The 16,708-nt window shown below is 43.0% G+C and overlaps 1 protein-coding gene across 1 annotated transcript; it reads right to left on the reverse strand.

Moving 5' to 3' along the window:
• Nucleotides 1-226: 226 nt before the first annotated feature.
• On the reverse strand, nt 227-14,431 carry c1h2orf68 (chromosome 1 C2orf68 homolog). Its single transcript, XM_059964099.1, has 4 exons — nt 14,050-14,431; nt 9,377-9,492; nt 4,131-4,297; nt 227-2,784 (listed from the first exon to the last, which is right to left on the reverse strand). Exons 1-4 carry the CDS (start codon nt 14,160-14,162, stop codon nt 2,662-2,664), a joined length of 519 nt encoding a protein of 172 aa, XP_059820082.1. The 5' UTR covers nt 14,163-14,431; the 3' UTR covers nt 227-2,661.
• Between the last annotated feature and the right edge of the window lie 2,277 nt (nt 14,432-16,708).

Consider the following 16,708-nt stretch of genomic DNA (forward strand, 5'->3'; position numbering starts at 1 on the left):
ACCGTGCTGTTACTCTTGTGTTGTTTCAACGAGACAGCTCTAAACATTCAAGGGGATTAAATATTTGTTCTATAAGAGATGAATTCCCTTTGTACGAGCTGAATGCGGAGATGAATATTAATTTTGACAGCAAGAATGCAGGGAGGGAAAGAATTTAGGTTGTGGATTCTAGAGTTAAATATGCACCTATTGTTTCTACAGATGAGTACAAATGCACATCTTTTAGAAATATACAAAGTTTATTTGACATACACAGAGTCAGATAAATGATGACCAGGAAACCAATTTGATTCACAATAGTTTTCAATGTGGGAACGATAGCAATCTTAATGAAATATTTTTAAAAAAATCACAATGTTCAACATCTCAATCAAGGCAGAAGAAAATTTCACAAACTCTAGACACTTCACAGTAGTTCATAATTATTGATGCATTTTTGAACTGTTATTCTAGAGGAAAATTTAATCAAACATAATAGTAACATTATTTTTGAGACCATTTTAAAAATCATGCACTTTGCCTAAAGATGGATGCAAAATTTAAAAATGTTTGAAACCACATGTTTTATGACAGAGAGACCAGACAGGAAGGCAGATGAGTCTGTTGCTGTACGCCTTCTACAAATGTAATAAGTTCCCATTATAACACTGCACCAAACAAGATCAAAAAGGCTCAGTTAGCTGTTCTTGGCTAGAGTTGTGGGGATGAACGAACACTTGCAGGCAGAGGAGTCATGGACAGCAGTCAGGAGTGGGACATGTGGTCACTGTCAATCACAGCTCCCCCTTAGCTGGAGATGTGATTATTTTGGAGTTGACCTGAATGACTGAGATGGTTTCATCTATCCTCTGGACCATCTGGGGAAACTTCTCATTTCTCATATTCATCCCATTTTAACCTTTGAAAAATGGACAGAAGAGGTACGGAGGGAATAGTCCAGATGCAGGTGGTAGGATCTAGGCAGAATACCAAGGTGGAATGGACTAGGTAAGCTCAATATTTACTTATTGAGATACAGCACAGAGTAGGCCCTTTTGCCCGTTCGAGCAGTGCCGTCCAGCGATTCCCCCAATTTAATCCTAGCCTAATCATGGGACAACTTACAGTGACCAATTAACCTGGAAGGCCTTTGGACTGCAGCACAGAGGAAAGCCATATGGTCACAGGGAGAACATACAAACTGCTTACAGCCCCGGCCGCCTGTATTGTAAAGCGTTGTGCTAACCACTATGCTACTGTGCCGCTCAATGTGCTCCACGACTCTAAAAATTGTTGGCTTTTCTCATCAATACAGACACTGGCACAATATGAATTTAAGAAACTCATTCGACTTCGACTTCTTAGGTGTTAAACGTTGATAATCTAATGGTCAGAGTCCACGTCCATGTTATTTTGGATGATATCCTAAGCTTGGTTACATGGAGGTAGACATCCCAAACTGCCCACAAACTGGATAAGAACCAATAATCTTGCAGGCTGTGCCATAATTCAGATGTACTGCCTTGATCCTCTTATCATCGCTTTCTATACCTATAAACCACTCTTGCAGCAAACATCTTCCAAGATATTGCCAGTATTCAACAAGTAGTCAGCAGCTCTTTACTAGCTGCACTGACCATTCTCCCACTGGTCCCTAGTAACCTGCAGACTACCTGCTAGGAGTGGTACAGATTTATGAGAAGCAAACTCTTTGAAAGGAAGGACAGCCCATTCAGAAAAGATATCTCATTTAAAAACATTTTAATGGGGTTTCAAAGTTTATACAACCCCTCTGCAAAATAAAAAGGAATCCTTCTCAGAGTTACACCAACACTGGTTACTGGATTTAGCCATATACACAAACCTGATCTTTGTTCTGTAAAGTTTCTACACGTTATTGAAGATGACAGCTTCTCGGTTCCTTGGAAAAGTACCATAGCTATAGCCACCTTGGGTTCTACTTATCTGAAACTCTACCAAACAGATTTTAGAACAGAGAGAGAAAGAATTTCTTTAGCCATTTGGTGGTGAATTTGTGGAATTCATCACCACTGATGGCTGTAGAGGCCAAAGTTCTTGATTAGTAAGGATGTCAACAGTTACGGGGAGAAGGCAGGAGAATGGGGTTGAGAGGGATAATAAATCAGCCATGATGGAATGGCAGAGACTTGTTGGGCTGAATCATCTAGTCCTATGTCTTATACTCCTAAAATGAAGAATTGGATAACTCTTGGGATTACCATCAACACTTTGTGGAGTTGGGAATATTGGCACCAGGCAAGGATCTTACTGCGTCGATTTTTTTTCCCAGGTTTGTTAAAATACTTGCCAAAAATAGAATACTTCTGTTTTGCATATTAAATTTCAAGATAATATTGTTTCAGCCTGTTTATATTCTTTTGACATTCTGCACCGTTTGTGGAGCTTGAACTAAGTGAAGCTGAAGCTCCCATGAATCTGGCAGTTGAGCAATGTGCTTTGCCTCTTTCAGGAAATCTAGCCGTGGCCGCCACTCTTTTCAGCTTTCTTTTTCTCTTTTTTTTGGATCCATTTTGTCCTTGCAAATACTTGCATGGCCTCGAGGCCTCAAATCTCTCCACACTTCATTAACCACCTAAAAATGGAGAAAAACAACACATAACAAAAACAAAATTGGATCGCCCAATGAAGTTGCAGTTGGACTCAACGCTTTGAGATCCTCTTTTCAATTTCCTCCTGTATTCTTAGCCTTAGCGCTTCCTTCATCAAGGGCTCCAAGCTATTCTTAGACCCAATTTTCTCCGCCACTTTCTTGGGGTCATCATTCTGTGTGGTAAGAGGAAAAAGGACGTAAGTCATCATTTGGTCTTTTTACGCCTCCTAGTCTTGTTTTCATAGAAACACACTTCACAGAAAGAAACCAGTTATTATATTCTCAACACTGTCTCTTTGAAAGCGCAATCCAATTTATCCCACTGCACTGTTCTTATAGATAACTCGCAAATCATCCTTTTTACATATTACCATTTCAAAGTTTCTATAAAATTTGCTTTCAGGACTGGGTACCTGATTCTACCAACAAGTCCTTTCTTTTTGTTCCGACGCAAAAGTCTAGATTTCCCAGTGGCCATTTGTTTCAATTTGACTTCCCACTTCCACTCTGAAATATCTGTCTATGGCCACCTCTACTGCCACAATGTAATGGTAGCCTTCAGTCTGATGGCATAAACAATTTCTCTAACTTCGGTAATTTCACCTCACCTCCCCTTTTCTCTTTATTTATTCCCCATTCTGGCTCCCCTCTCACCCCTTCTCTGCCCATCATGTCCCTCCGGTTCGCTTCCTCCTATGGTCCACTGTTCTCTCCAATCAGATTCCTTCTTCTTCAGCACTTGACCTCGTCCACCTATCACTCTGTAGTTTCTTACTTCATCCCCACTTTCCCGCTCATTCAGTTTCATCTATCACCTGCCAGTTTGTACTCAATCCCCTCCCCTACCTTCTTATTCTGGCTTCTACCCTCTTCCTTTTCAGCTTTGATGAAGAATCTCAACAGATACTGCCTGACTTGCTGACTGCCTGACTATGTTACTCAAGATTTCCAGCATCTGCAGAATTTCTTGTTTTAAAGTTCTTTCTCTTTATATACTTTTAACTTCTTCCCAATCTGGCTGCTCCTTCATGGTACTGAGAGGCAGTTTCCGAGTGACCACAAGTGCGCTGAGGTGATCTGATCTGGGAATCATTTATCCACGAGAACGGTCACAATCAAACCTCATTCCGGTTATACACAAAAAACTCTTCTGTTTGCTTTTTTAAAAATGTAAACTTTAGATTGACACTTACATAGGTTAAGGGTGAAAGGTGAAATATTTAAGGGGAACATGAGGGGGAACTTCTTCTCTTAGAGGGTGTCAGGATTGAGGAAGGAGCTGCCGGTAGAAGTGGTGGATGCAGATTTGATTTCGACATTTAAGAGAAACTTAGATAAGTATACGGATAAGTTTGCCGATGGTCCAGCTGTGGGTCAATGGGACTAGGCAGAATAACTGTTTGGCAAGAACTAGATAGGCCAAAGAGTCTGTTTCTGTGTGTATTTCACTAATTCTCTATGACCTTATAACCTTGTAAAGATAGATATTGCCCTAATTTGCTTCAGAAAGAAAACTTACCTCATGGATTATGACTGATGTAACAATTTTATCATCTGCTTGGTAATCCAGACAGAAAAGCTCAGTGTTCTGTGCTTCTCTTGTGTCATTCTGTGGCTCCGGATCAGTGCCTGAACCGCTTTCATTTGATTCCTCACAGTCAAACCTCGAGAAATTTTCTGCTCCATCTACAAAGGACACCACAAGTACATCTAAAATGCATTGTTTCTAACCCATCTTTTTCCAGTTTGCCAACAACCCCCACCTCACTTGTAGCTTCTAATCAGCACAACTACACAAAGAGTGTAGTGCTCTATGACCCTAATACTCCACTAGCATCAATTGGATTTCTCTTGCATGGCTGGTTTAACCAAGAGGTCACCTACAATCTTCATGCTCAAAGAATTCATAACAAGAGTTGCTATGCAACGACTGGGACTCAAAGCCCTGCTGTTTTCAATTCCACCCACTAGAGTGGAGACATTTCCATCCAGCCTCTGGCTGAAATCAATTATTATAGCACACATCATGAATTTCCTGACCTTGTGGAATTCAATAACAGGCTGCACTCAGCCACAGAGTTTACCTTTCAATTGAAATTTCCCCTGGTGTTAATGTCCCACATCATAATCCCAACCAACATCCATGGAGAGGAACGAACAATCAGCAACTTGGAACGAGACTGTTCATCGGTCCTGATGAAGAGTCTCGGCCTGAAACATTGGCTGTTTATTCCTCTTCATTAGAACACAACACAAAGGTGAAGAATTAGGCCGTTCGGCCCAGAGTCTGTTCCGCCATTCCATCATGGCTGATTTATCATCCCTCTCAACCCCATTCTCCTGCTCTGTAAATCTTGACACCATTACTAATCAACCTCCACTTTAAAATTCAGAAATTCATGTGCCAGCTCACTTAAAGGAAGTATCCTGATCTTGTCCATTTCCTTTGTAGGTGCTCAACCCACTTAAGCTGTGCCCACATGGCAGAGATATAGATGCTGCCTGACCTGCTGAGTTCCTCCAACATCTTGTGTGTGTTACTCTGGATTTCTAGCATCTACAGAATCTTTTGTTTTTATAGTCCTGAGCATACCATGGCCTGTTCTGGACTGGGTATTATGTAATGACCCAGATTTGATTAGGGAGCTTTGAAAAAGGTACCTTTAGGAAGCAGTGATCTTACTCTGATTGAATTCACCATGCAGTTTGATAAGGAGAAGCTAAAATCAGATGTATTAGTATTATAGTGGAGTAAATAGAATTACAGAGCCATAAGAGAGGATCTAGCCTAAGTTGATTTGGGCTCTCACGACCAGACTATGTAACAGTTTCTTCCCCCAAGCTATCACACTCCTCAATACCCGAAGCCTGGACTGACACCTTGCCCTATTGTCCTGTTTATAATTTATTGTAAAGCCTGCACTGTTTTTGTGCACTTTATGCAGTCCAGTGTAAGTCTGTAGTCTAGTGTAGCTTTCTCTGTGTTGTTTTTTTCATTATTACATAGTTCAGTCTAGTTTTTTGTACTGTGTCATGTAACACCATGGTCCTGAAAAACGTCGTCTCATTTTTACTATGCACTGTACCAGCAGTTATGGTCGAAATGACAATAAAAGTTGACTTGACTTGATTGGAAGGGGACACTACTAGGGATAACGACAAAACAGCAAAAGCTGATGATTCTGGGGGAAATTCAGAAAGTGCAGGAAAGGTGCTGTACAAAGATTAAATATTCTAAAGCAAGGATGAGGCAACTATGGCAGACGAGGGAAGTCAAAAAGAGCACAAAAGCAAAAGAAAGGGGATATAATAGTGCAAAAATTAGTGGGAAGGTAAGGGATGGGAAGCTTTTAAAAACCATCATGACAACTAAGAAAGCCATAAAGAGAGAAAAGATGAGATATGAAGGTAAACTAGTCAATAATAGAGGATTTTTTTCAGATATATAAAGAATAAAAGAGACGAGAGTGGATATTGGACTATTGGAAAGAAACGCTAGAGAAGTAGTAATGGAGGACAAAGAAATGGCAGATGAACTTAAAGTATTTTGCATCAGTGTTTACTGTGGAAGACACTAGCAGAAGGCCAGGAATTCAGGAGTGTCAGGGGGCAGAAGTGAGTGTAGTTGCTATTACGAAGGAGAAGGTGCTCGTGAAGCTGAGGAGTCTGAAGGTAGATAAGTCACTGGACCAGATGGACTAACACTTCAGCGATATGAAAGTGGTAGTGGAAGAGATCGTGGAGACAATAGTAGTGATCTTTCAGGAATCACTAGATTCTGGAATGGTTCTAAAGGACTGGAAAACTGCAAGTTCACTCTGCTGTAAGGGAAGGGAGGCAGAGAAAAAGAAATTATAGGCTAGGTAACATGACTTCAGTGGTTGTGAAAATGTTGTTGATTACTGAGGAAGAGGTTTCAGGGTACTTGGAGGCATATAATAAAAAAGGCCAAAGTCAGCATGTTTTGTTTCAAGGGGAAATCTTGCCTGACAAATCTGTTGGATAGATATTTGGAAGGTACGGCCCAGATCCGGGTCAGGATCTGTTCAGCAGTCTTATCACAGTTGGAGAGAAGCTGTTCCCAAATCTGGCCGTACAAATCTTCATGCTCCTGAACCTTCTCCTGGAGGGAAGAGGGACAAAAAGTGTGTTGGCTGGGTGGGTCATGTCCTTGATTATCCTGGCAGCACTGCTCCGACAGCGTGTGGTGTAAAGTGAGTCCAAGGATTGAAGATTGGTTTGTGTGATGTGCTGGGCCATGTTCACGATCTTCTGCAGCTTCTTCCGGTCTTGGACAGGACAACTTCCATACCAGGTTGTGATGCACCCTAGAAGAATGCTTTCTACGGTGCACCTATAAAAATTAATGAGGGTTTTAGGGAACAGGCCAAATTTCTTAAGCTTTCTCAGGAAATAAAGGTGCTGGTGGGCCGCCTTGGCAGAGGACTCTGCTTGGTTAGACCAAGTCAGGTCATTTGTGATATTCACCCCTAGGAACTTAAAGCTTTTTGAGGAAATAACAGGCAGGAAAGAGAAAAGAGAGTCAGTGGATGTTGTTTATTAGGATTTTCAGAAGGCAATGCACATAAAACCATAGAACACTACAGCACAGTACAGGCCCTTCAGCCCTCCATGTTGTGCCGACCCATATAATCCTTAAAAAAAAGTACTAAACCCACACTACCCCATAACCCTCCATTTTTCTTTTATCCATGTGCCTGTCCAAGAGGCTCTTAAATACCCCTAATGTTTTAGCCTCCACCACTATCCCCGGCAAGTCATTCCAGGCACTCACAACCCTCTGTGCAAAAAACTTATCCCTGATATCTCACCTAAACTTCCCTCCCTTAATTTTGTACATATGCCCTGTGATGTTTGCTATTGGTGCCCTGGGAAATAGGTACTGACTATCCACCCTATCTATGCCTCTCATAATCTTGTAGACCTCTATCAAGTCCCCTGCTCCTGCGATCTCTTCTCTCATTTCCCACAATAACCTGGGGTGTATCATATCCGGCCCTGGGGATTTATCAATGTTTTTAAGAAGATCCAGCACTTCTTCTCCCTTAATCTCCACATTGTTCAGCACACAGGCCAGCTCTACTTTGACCTCCTCCTGATCAAGATCCTTTGCACATGAGGCTGGTTAACAAGATAAGAGCCCATGAAAAGTACTGGCTTGGATAGAAAACACAAGGAAATCTGCAGATGCTGGAAATTCAAAAACACACACAAAATGCTGGTGGAATGCAGCAGGCCAGGCAGCATCTATAGGGAGAAGCACTGTTGGCTTTTCGGGCCGAGACCCTTCGTCAGGACTAACTGAAAGGAAAGATAGTAAGAGATTTGAAAGTAGGAGGGGGAGGGGAAAATGCGAAATGATAGAAGACCAGAGGGGGTGAGGTGAAGCTCTGGTGCTCCCCCCCTTTCTTTCTCCTGAGGCCTCCCGTCCCATGATCCTTTCCCTTCTCCAGCTCTGCTTTCCTTTTGCCAATCACCTTTCCGGCTCTCAGCTTCACGCCGCCCGCCGGTCTTCTCCTATCATTTCGCATTTCCCCCTCCCCCTCCTACTTTCAAATCTCTTACTATCTTTCCTTTCAGTTAGTCCTGATGAAGGGTCTCGGCCCGAAACGTCGACAGTGCTTCTCCCTATAGATGCTGCCTGGCCTGCTGTGTTCCACCAGCATTTTGTGTGTGTGGCATGGATAGAAGCTTGGTTGACTGGCAGGAGGCCAAGAGTGGCAGCTGGTGACTAGTGATGTGCCACAGGGCTGTGTGTTGGGACTGTTTCTTTCTACATATACGTCAGTGATTTGGACGAAGGAATTTATGGCTTTGTGGCCAAGTTTGCGGATGATACAAAGATAGACGGAGGGGCAGGTAGTGTTGAGGAAGCAGGGAGCCTGCAGAAGGACTTAGACAGATTGGGGGAATGGGAAATAATTTACAGGGGGAATATAGTGTAGGGAAGTGCATGGTCGCACACTTCAGCAGAAGGAATAAAAGCTTGGACTACTTTCTAAACCTTGGGGGTCCTTATGCAGGTTTCCCTAAAGGTTGAGTCGGTGGTGAGAAAGGAAAATACAATGTTAGCATTCATTTCATGAGGAATAGAATATAAAAACAACGGTGTAATGCTGAAGCTTTAGAAGGCTTTGCTAAGACCGCACTTGGAATACTGTGAACAGTTTTAGACCCCTTATCTAAGAAAAGATATGCTAGCATTGGAGAGGATCCAGAGGAGGTCATAAGAATGATTCCAGGATAGATAGGCTTAACAAATGTGAAGCATTTGATGGCTCTGGGCCTGTACTCTCTAGAGATTAGAAGAATGGTGGGGGAGGGATCTTACTGAAAACTATGGAATATTGAAAGGCCTAGAGAGAGTGGATATGGAGAAGATGTTTCCAATAGTGGGGGGGAGGGAATCTAGGACTAGAGGGCACAGCCTCAGAATTAAGGGATGCCCATTTAGAACAGAGATGAGAAAAATTTTCTTTAGCCAGAGGGTGGTGATTCTGTGGAAATCACAGCCACAGACAGCAGTGCAGACCAAGTCATTGGGTATATTTAAGGTGGAGGTTGATAGGCTCTTGATTAGTCAGGGCGTCAAAGATTACGGGGAGAAGGCAGGAGAATGGGATTGAGAGAGATAATAAATCTGCCATGATGGAATGGCTGAATATACTGGATGGGCTGAGTGGCCTAATTCTGCTTCTACAGTATGTCTTATGGCCAGTTGGGACCTGAGAGAACTGTACTTACTTCTTCTGCGTGGATGGTACACCTGCAGGTCCGGCTTGCGTGGGCGGACTGGAGCAGGGGTCTGCCTCTTCCTCTGTTGTTCTTTTGCCTGCCTCACTTCCTTGTCGTAGTCGTCTCTAAACGGAACAGTCAGAAAACCATACATTTAATCCTTAAACTTCTCTTTGTCCACCCCTCATTCCTGTCATCCTGATATGGGAGGATTAGGCTATTTGGCCCATCAATTTTGCTCTGCTATTTGATCAAGGCTGATCTTCTCTCTCAATCCCATTCTACTGCCATCTCCCCATATACCCTTGTGGTGGCATCCATCGGTCTCGAGAGACCACGGATCTGCGCCTGGAGTTTCCAGGGCGCAGGCCTGGGCAGGGTTGTATGGGAGACTGGCAGTTGCCCAAGCTGCAGGCCTTCCCCTCTCCACGCCACCGATGTTGTCCAAGGGAAGGGCACTAGGACCCACGCAGCTTGGCACTGGTGACGTCGCAGAGCAATGTGTTGTTAAGTGCCTTGCTCAAGGACACAAACACACTGCCTCAGCTGAGGCTCGAACCAGTGACATTCAGGTTGCAAGTCTGATGCCTTGCCCGCTAGGCCACACGCCTAAATACCCTTGATACCCTTATTAATTAAGTACCTCAAAGTCAAATTAACTTTATTTTCAAAGTACGTACATGTCATCATATACGACCCTGAACTTCATTTTCTTGTGGGTATAAAGGAATACAATAGAATTTATGAAAACTATTATATAAATAGAGACTGACAAACAACCAATGTGCATTAGAAGACAAATTGTACAAGAAAATATATAACCAATAACATAAATTGTAAAGTCCTTGAAAATGAGTCTAAGGGTTGTGAAATCAATTCAGCATTATGGTGAGCAAAGTTATCCACGCTTGTTATGGAGGCTAATGGCTGAAGGGTAATAACTCTTCCTGAAGCTGCAGAAATGGGACCTAAGGCTCCTGTACTTCCTGCCTGGTGGTAGCAGAGAGAAGAGAGCTTGGCCTGGATGGTGGACGCCCTTGAAGATGGGTGCTGTTTTCTTGTGGCAGTGTTACTTGTAAATGTACTTGATGGTGGGCAGAGCTTTTGCCTGTGATAGACTGGGATGTATCCACCTTCACTTTAAATATCCCCAGTGACTTAGGCTCCACAGCTGTCTGTGGCAGTGAACTTACCACCCTCTGGTTAAAGAAATCCCTCCTCATCTCTGTTCTGTAGGGACAACTTTCTATTACAAGGCTGTGCACTCTGGTCCTAGACTCCCCAACTACTGGAAATATCCTCTGCTTGTCCACTCTGTCCGGGCCTTTTGATATTGAGTAGACTTCATTGCAGCCTTATCTATCTTGTGTGCAGCTATGTAAAGATGCATTAAGACCAATGGGCTTATGGACTTATATTTAAGGCAGAGGTTGATTAGTCTGGGTATGAAGGGATATGGGGAGAAGCAGGAGACTGGGACTGAGAGGGAAAATAGATCAGCCATGATAAAATGGCGGAGCAGACTCAATGGCTAAATGGCCTAATTCTGCTCCTAAATCTTAAGATCTTACGGTCTTATAAAAGCTTGGTCAGAGAGATGGGTTTTAATGAATGCCTTAAATCATGAGTTCCCAAACTTTTTTTATGCCATGGACCAGTACCATTAAGCAAGGGGTCCATGGAGGGAACCTCTGTTTTAAAGGGAGATAGAGAACAGAATGATTCAAGGAAGGCTTTTCCAGAGCTTGGAGGCCGGGCAGCTGAGATTCATTCAAAGGAACAAAGATCCTTTGAAGGGGTTTTGAAAACAAAGATGAGAACATTGAAACTCATTCCAAATGCAAGGATGATGTATTAGGGATGGACATCATGGTTTGGCACTAAAGGCTTGTGCTCCCACACTAGCTGCACTTCTAGCCAAGAGTTGCAACACTGGAATCTACCCAACAATGCGGGAAATTGCCCACGAAAAGCAGGACAACTCCATTGTCGACCAGTCAGCTTCCAACCTTCAGCAAAGGGATAGAAGGTGCTGTCAATAGTGTTACAGGGTCCGAAAGCACAGAACTATGTGCTGGCACTGGAGACAGTGGAGAGGAGGTTCATAGAAATTATCCTGCAAATGAAAGGGTTAATGTATGAGGAGTTTTTGATGGCTCAGGGCCTGCACTTGCTGAAGTTTAGAAGAATGAAGGGGAATCTCTTTGAAACCTATAGAGGACACAATGGGCTGAATGGCCTAATTCTCATGCTGTGTCTTATGGTCTCATTGTGGCTGCTGCTTGGATCATCAGTAAAGGGAAGGTCTGCTGTGCAAGGTCCCTTAAGCTCTCTGTGTATACTGTGCCCATCCAAACAACTTCCAACTAGAAGACCATAAGAACCAACATCTCCAAAATCAGTGAGCCTGAGAACAGGAAAATAATTAGAACATTACAGTACAATACAGGCCCTTCAGCTCATAACGTTGTGGTGTCCTTTTACCCTACGCTAAGATCAATAGAAGCACTCCCTCCCACCTTACCCTCCATTTTTCTATCACCCAAGTGCCTACCTAAGAGTCTCTTAAACGTCCCTAATATATCTCCGAATCAGAAACAGAATCTAGTTTCGTATCACTGGCATATATCATGAAATTTGTTGTTTTTGTGGCAGCAGCACATTGCAATACACAATAATAATTTTAAAACTTTAAATTAGAATGATTATATATTAAATAGTTAAATTAAATAAGTAGTGCGAGAAATGTAGTGTTCATGGGTTCAATGTCCATTCAGAAATTGTATGGTAGAGGGGAAGAAACTGCTCCTGAACTGTTGAGTGCGTGTCTTCAGGCTCCTGTACCTCCTTCCTGGTGGTTGCAATGAAAATAAGGCATGACCCTAATGATGGATGCCAGCAATTTTTATCTGCTTCCACCGCCACCCCGGTAGGGTGTTCCACACACCCACCACTCCCTGTGTGGAAAAAAACAACTTACCCCTGACATCCTCTCCTATACTTTCCTCCAATCACCTAAAAATTATACCCCCTCTATTGGCCATTTTTTCCTGGAAGAAATGTTTCTGCTGTCAACTCCATCTATGCTCCTTATCATCCTGTACCTCTATCAAGTCACCTCTGATTCTCCTTCACTCCAAAGAGAAGATCCCTAATTAGTCTATTATTGTCAAATTTGCTGGGGCACGGTGAAAAACGTTGTCTGCAAGCCATTCACACCGACCATTTTATTACGGCAGTGCATTGAAGTGGTGCAAAGGGGTAAAAGGGACAGATTGCAGAGTAGTGCTACAGTTACAGAGAAAGTGTAGTGCATGCCGACAGTAAGGCACAAGACTGAGGTACCTGAGGTAGACTGCCAGGTCAAGAGCCCAGCTTATCATACAAGAGATCCTTTCCAGTCTTAAAACCGCGGGCTACAAGCTGTCTTTGAGCCTAGTGATACATGCATCCAGGCTTTTATAAAATGACTCGCAAATAAGTAAAATCCCGCCACAATGTTTTGTCCACAATGCGCTTTGCAGTTCTTGTGATGCAATATTGGCAGACCTATCAGGCATCAGACTGCACCCATATTTTGCAATTTTGTTGCTAAATTGTGCCACTACTGCCAAACCAGAAGTCACCAAACAAGTTTCAAAATAGAGCATTAATGTGATTTACTTCCCTTGTGATGTTAAATCTGGCCTGTGCTTTTTATGTACACATTTCTCTAATTCCAATAATTTCTCTAATTCCCTCCTCTTATTTCATTACCCATTTTGGGTCAAAGTACACTCTACGTTTCTGGCCAAAACCCTTCTGCAGGATTGTAAGCGTTCCACTGATTTTTCTTACTTTTTTTCCGTAGATGCTGCCTGGCCTGCTGAGTCCCTCCAGCATTTTGTGTGTGTTACTCGGATTTCCAGCATCTGCAGATTTTCTCTTGTTTACAGTTTACAATTACCAATTAACCCACTAACCAGTATGGCTTTAGACTGTGGGAGGCAACCAGAGCACCTGGAGGAAACACACGTTTTCCACAAGGAGGACCATTGAACTCCAAACTGATGAGTTCCAACAATATGTTTTATTCTCTCTCCTCCAGCACCTTCATTTGCTTCTATTTGTATCACAAGCAGCAGCCTACAATCTGTTTCCCCCATATCAGACATTCCCTTCATCGAGGCTCTGCTTAAGGGGTCAGTATCCACTTCCCTCCAAGATGCTGCCTGACCTGCGGAGTTCCTGAAGCTTTGAGTCTTTCTCTTTCCTGACCTCTGCTGAAAGGGAAGACATTACAACCTACAACCCCCACTTCCAATAAAAGCTCCTAGATTAACCAGACAGTCCTCAAACACTTTCCCTTGACCACAGATGTTTTGTTCCAGTGCATTTGAAGTCCTGGAGATTTATTATCTGTCGTGGGCCTAAATCAAGCTCTTTAAACCATCAATCATCCAATTCAGACAAGCGATTCACCGCTTCCTCTCCTCACCGATTGGTTATGGTAGCATGTCCCGCTTCTAATTGGTTAGTGTGCGTGTCAATCAAGATGACGGCCTTCCGTCTCTGGGGAGCACTGGGCGACTGCCTGATGGGAAATTTGGCTTCTGATAGGCTATTGCACCAATCAATCATCAGGCCACTTCCGAATTTTGCGTGTCGGTTGGCCTAGCAACAGTGAAGTAGTGGATACCAACCTGGCGATCTGGTTGCGGCGGATATGGTGTACAAAGCCGTGGCTCATGTCGAGGCGGGCGGTCTTTGCCGTCGTTTTATCCCGGGGACCAGAGCTTTCATCCTCGAGCTCCATGCGGGCCGGCGTCCGTGTCGCGGGCGCCCAAAGAGCTCGGTAAAATGGACGACCAGCGTTTACCCTGAGTGAAATGGTGGCATCAATAATCCGGGGAAAGCTCCGGCCTCAGCCAAGCCCAAACCCGCCCTCTCTTAATTATGTTGGGTTGCCAATTTAATAATCCTGATTCTCCTCTTTGGAAAAAAAAAGCATCTTGTATATAATCTAGGTTTAAAACTGGCCAAGTCAAGTTTATTGTGCTAAGTAGTGGGGTTCAGGTATACCGAAAAACTTGTAGCAGCATCACAGAAAGTAAATTATATCAGGTAGTGAAAAGGAGGAAAAAAACCCAAGTAATTAGTGCAAAAACGAGTGAATGATAAGTTCAGGACCCACAGGAGGATTAATCCTTGGTAGAGACTGTGGTATAATACTGAAGAAGGGTGATGTTGCCTTTTGGGTGAGGTATTCAATGGGAATCCCACCTGCACTCTTATACGTGTTGTTGCGTGGACGAGCTACTGGAGAAATGTACTGGTAGATACAAAGCAGCTTCATTACTCAACAAAGCAAGGTACAGCAGGCATCACACGATGACGCTTTTGGTCAAAAGGTCTTCCTGGCTAAACGTGGGGCTTGGTATTTTATGTGCTGATCATCAAAGGACAATTCCATACTTACAAAGTATGGACGACGCTTCCTTTGAAACTACACACATACTTCACACCTCAGTATTTGCACGCACACCACAGACATCCAAATGAATTTTAATCAGCGTTGGTCTGAGATTCACTGCTTTTAGGAACCCATTGTTCAGAGCTGCACTCCAAATTAAAACCACAATACATATTCAGATGTGAAGACTGGTAGCTAAAGTCATTTGCTAAATGTAAATGTGCTAAACCCAAAAATTGTTCTAATATTCAAGCAGGAGTAGTCCACTCTACCCCTCAAACATGCCTCACTACTCCTAGTGGCCTGTAACTTCTAGTTATTTCTCGCCCTCCCCCTTCTATCTTATTTCACTTTCCATATGGGCTCCTCTCGAATCCCTTATCCTCACCTGGCTGTTGCTTCCCTCAGATGCCCCTCCCCTTTTTCCTATGCTCCATTTTCCTCTCCATAAGATTCCTTCTTCTTCAGCCCTCTTCCACCTATCTGCTCCCAGCTTTTCATTACATCTTCCTCCTTCCCCCTCACCTGTCTTCACCCATCACCTGCCTGATTGAACTCCTTCCCCTGTCCCACCCACCTTCTTACTCTGGCTCCTTCCCCCTTGCTTTCCCATCCTGATGAAGGGTCTCGGCCCAAAACATCGACTGTTCATTCCCCTCCATAGATGCTGACTGACCTGATGAATTGCTAGTGTTGCTCCAGATTTCTAGCATCTGCAAAAACTCTCATGCTTATGATTCACCACTCAGTATGATCATGATTGATCTGCACTACCCTCAACTCCTTCAGCTGCCCATTGCCCAGAGCTCTCAATTCCTTGATCCTTCTTTCAAAAGTTTATCTATCTCCTCCTTAAATAAATCTAATTATTTGACTTCTGCCATCTGGGCAGAATAATTTGTGTTCCTGCTTGCTGTGAGAAGTTTTTACGTACCTCTGTTTTAAATTACCTTATTTTGTAATCATTGTTTGCGACTTTCCCACTAGTGGAAGCTTGTCAACATCTACTCTGCCATTTAAAGTTTAAAGTAAACTTATCATCAAAGTACATATATGTCACCATATACTACCCTGAGTTTCATTTTCCTGTGGGCATACTCAATAAATTCATAATAGAATACTAAAAGAATGAATGAAAAGACCACACCAACTTGGGTGTTCAACCAGTGTGCAAAAGACAACAAATTATGCAAATACAAAAATAAAGAAATAATAATAACAATAAATAAATAAACAATAAATATTGAGAACATGAGATGAAGAGTCCTTGAGAGTGAGTCCATAGCTTGTTGGAACATTTCAATGATGGGGCAAGTGATGTTGAGTGAAGTTATTCCCTTTGGTTCAAGAACCTGATGTTTGAGGGGTAGTAACTATTCCTGAACCTGGTGGTGTGAGTCCTGTATCTTCTTCCTGATGGCAGCAGTAAGAAGAGCGTGTAACCTGGGTGGTGGGGTGCCCTGATCATGGTTGCTGCTTTCCTATGACAGCATTTCATGTATATGTGTTTAATGGTGTGGAGGGCTTTACCCGTGATGAACTGGGCTGTTACAAGATCTTACTACTTCTTGTAAGATTTTCCGTTCAAGGGCATTGGTGTTTCCATACCAGACTGTGATGCAGACTCTCCACTACACACCTACAGAAGTTTATCAAAGAATCTTTGGGATCTCGTGTGCCTGAATAAGGGCATCTCTTGTTTTCTGAAGTTCCAAGGAATATAAACCCAAATTGTCTTCCCTCTCTTGACAGAACAACCCTTTCATTCCAGGAATTATATTCATTTATTTTGTATCTTTTCTTTATTTTTGCCCATTTCTCTGCTGGCCTTTAGGACCTCCATCTCTGGCCATGTTCTCAGCTCCCTTCATCATGTCAGTAGCTTCATC

This window comes from Hypanus sabinus, chromosome 1 (assembly GCF_030144855.1).
Source record: "Hypanus sabinus isolate sHypSab1 chromosome 1, sHypSab1.hap1, whole genome shotgun sequence".
Classification (NCBI taxonomy): domain Eukaryota; kingdom Metazoa; phylum Chordata; class Chondrichthyes; order Myliobatiformes; family Dasyatidae; genus Hypanus; species Hypanus sabinus.

Excerpts from the sequence above, each read along its gene's own strand:
- c1h2orf68 (XM_059964099.1), bottom strand. The coding sequence starts at position 14,162 with ATGGAGCTCGAGGATGAAAGCTCTGGTCCCCGGGATAAAACGACGGCA. Across the intron at positions 9,493-14,049 it reads CGCCGCAACCAGATCGCCAG|AGACGACTACGACAAGGAAG; the intron begins GTTGGTATCCAC and ends TGTTCCGTTTAG. Across the intron at positions 2,785-4,130 it reads CATCAGTCATAATCCATGAG|AATGATGACCCCAAGAAAGT; the intron begins GTAAGTTTTCTT and ends CTTACCACACAG.